Here is a 2,879-nt window from a genome sequence, read left to right as displayed (position 1 = left end):
GACTTTGTCAACCTTAAGATATTGTGCCGGCTCATTATCTGCTTCTCTTTTCTTTTTTCAACTCGGTAAAAATATAACGTGTCAACTTTTGTAACCTGCTTACGTCGCTTCTTATATTTTCTCTAAATAGTTATGGAGTAATTATATATCTCAATAATGATTCACTAAATGTATGCTTTTGAAATACTATCGAAAATAGTGTTAGAGCAACTCCAAAAACTCCCCTATCTCTAAAATAAATGCCCGTAAAGTGTCCTTAACTTCAGAGGATCCCGTAGAAGTGACATTTTCTTCCCACGGGTTTACAAAAATATCATTTTATCGTATCTTTTTGACAGGCTAGCAATCTTTGAAACTTCACTGCACACCCCGCCAAAACATTGTCGCCCCACCGGAACGCCACCGCGGCTGCCGCGCCCACCACCATGTCATCTCGCGCCTATGACGCCCGCGACCACGCCACCTTTTAAGCTCCACGCTGGGGCTGAAGCAAATGCCGTCGCAATGATGAAGCCCGAGGACGCAGGTCCATCATTAGGATGCCACCACCGCGGCATCATTCTTGTTTGAACACTGAATTCCAAATGCATCCCTAACTATAGAACCGATCGCGTTGTCGGAGCAGGGGCGTAGCTATGTAGAGCTAGCCGGTGTCACCGACACCGGGTCTAATTTAAACTCGTTTAATGTAACCCATTGATTTAGTGTGTAGATCATTGAATTATTTGTCATGTAGGCATGCATTCTTCTATGTGGACACTGGGTAATCTCCAATCTGCATTCGTTCCAGTGTCGGAGTAGTATCTGAAGAAACTTTATTCAGCGCATCATCGCCGCTGTCGAATTCAAGACGATGAACAGTCTAAAAACTAAGCTACTTTGATCTAAAACCCTCTCCCCCTTCCAGAAAAGAATTCTATGAGACCAGGTCTCACGCGAAACCCATCCTGATGAATGACACATGGCATTTACAAATCACAAAACATCCCCCATTCCCACTTAAAATCAGGAGGAGAAAGAGATTAGATACTTTGTGATTTGTGAATGCCACGTGTCATTCATCAGATGGGTCTCACCTGCTAATGCTAATGCCCCCGTGACAACTGAGGTCGTCGGCGGCGGCGGAGGAACTCCCTGCGGACGGGGCGCTGGCAAGATCGCCTTTCCTTCGAGAGGAGGAAGAACGATACGTCTAAAAGAAAAATACATCTAAAAACCGGAACCGAATGGTATGTACCCATTTGATTTAACAATAACATGTGTGAGTGATGTCAAATAAATTAACGGTGTTAACAATGCTCAAGGTTCATAACCCTCACAAAAATCGTAGTTTGAAGTATGAATGTTGAAACGATAGCAGTTAATTACAGGCTTAATTATTCGGGAAGAACCAGCCACGGCGAGCCCAGCCGACCGAGGGCAAACCTCGCCGGCCGTCGTCGGGGTAGATGGTCTCCTCGAGGCGCGCCCACTGGCTCTCCATGTTCACCACCCTGACGACCCCGTCAGGGTGGCCCTGCCTGTCCAAGAGGTAGACGCAGTTGACGCGGCACGCCGGGAAGTCTGCCGTCGAGAGCGCGAACGCTTGGTTCCGGCCAAGGAACAGAGCGTGCCAGCCGAGGTCCTCCACCCGCACCAGCCGCACAGCACCGTCCCCGACTAATTCCACCCTGTGCACCTCGACCACGCGCGTGCTGCCGCCGCCGGCGCTGCTGCCCTCGTCGTCGGCGTCGGCGTCGCCCGCGCCAATGTCGTTGTCCGAGTTGTAGTCCGTCTCGTCGCGCACCGACACGAGCAGCAGCTGGCCGTCGCACTCCACCAGGTGCGAGTCGAGGGCGACGGACCTGCCGCTTCCTGGGACCAGCTCGTCGTCGTCGGATCCACCGCCGCCGCCGTCGCCCTCGACGTGCTCGAGCGGGATGACGGCAGGGGGCGCGCCGCACTCAAGCTCGCAGATGACGCAGAGCTGATTCTTGAAGGCCACGTAGAACCGCCCCCTGTAGTGCTCGACCCCGGCGTACCCGGCGGCGCTGAAAGCCAGGGGCGTCCAGGCTCCCGTGGCGGAGCTGTAGTACGCGATGCGGTCGGCCGGGAAGCCGGCGGCCACCGCGGCCCACTCGGTGGCCCCGCCCGGATCGGCCGACAGCACGACGGTGGCCACGTCGTGCCACCTCTTGAAGAAGGCGATGGGAGGGAGCGGGATGCGCCGGCCGGTGACGGGGTTGACCAGCGTAATCGCCTTGGGGACGGCCGTGGGGTCGGAGAGCACGAGGTAGCCGTGGGAGGAGGAGAGGTACTCCAGGCCGGGGGGCACGGCGGCAGCGAAGGGCACGAGGCGGCCGGCCTGGGAGAGCCAGAAGGACGACATGGCGGCGCCCTGGCCGGAGCGGTCGGTGCGGGAGCCGACGAGCCACGGCCGCGGGCGCCAGAACGCCGCCACGGCGGCCCACCTCTGGCAGACGGCGCGGAAGCGGACGCGGTCGGCGTCGGAGGGGAGCAGCGCGAAGACGGCGAGCACGAGGTCAGCGGGCAGCTCGGACCACTCCATGCGGGTACCGCCGCACGCCATGGAGGAACAGCTGCGCCGCCGAGGAGGAGAGCCCATGTACTATGTGTGTGTGACCCTTGATAAAAAATACGGAGAATATCCGGCGCGTTGCCTCTTTTCCTTTATAGTATTTTTCTGCGAGTCGCGTCGCCGCTTTGGCTCCCTCCGACGGGGATTTTGCGGTGCCTTCTTTTCGACGGAAAGAATTTGGAGGAAATTAAAGCGGAAATGTGGTGGCATGGAACGCATGGAAGGATGCGTTTCGGGTCCGGTCAATGTGTGATGTGCCACTGAACACGGATGGGGAAGTTTCGTGGGTGATGGTGCACGT

At 56.2% G+C, this 2,879-nt stretch overlaps 1 protein-coding gene across 1 annotated transcript; it reads right to left on the bottom strand.

Annotated features, from left to right (window-relative positions):
* Nucleotides 1-1,245: 1,245 nt before the first annotated feature.
* LOC119271906 lies at nt 1,246-2,677 on the bottom strand. Its single transcript, XM_037553550.1, has one exon. It carries the CDS (start codon nt 2,603-2,605, stop codon nt 1,373-1,375), a length of 1,233 nt encoding a protein of 410 aa, XP_037409447.1. The 5' UTR covers nt 2,606-2,677; the 3' UTR covers nt 1,246-1,372.
* Between the last annotated feature and the right edge of the window lie 202 nt (nt 2,678-2,879).

This window comes from Triticum dicoccoides, chromosome 1A (assembly GCF_002162155.2).
Source record: "Triticum dicoccoides isolate Atlit2015 ecotype Zavitan chromosome 1A, WEW_v2.0, whole genome shotgun sequence".
Classification (NCBI taxonomy): Eukaryota; Viridiplantae; Streptophyta; class Magnoliopsida; order Poales; family Poaceae; genus Triticum; species Triticum dicoccoides.
Note: the sequence above shows the minus strand (reverse complement) of the source record. Positions and strands in the feature narration are given on the sequence as shown.

Coding starts and splice junctions, on each gene's coding strand:
- LOC119271906 (XM_037553550.1), bottom strand. CDS start 2,605: ATGGGCTCTCCTCCTCGGCGGCGCAGCTGTTCCTCCATGGCGTGCGGC.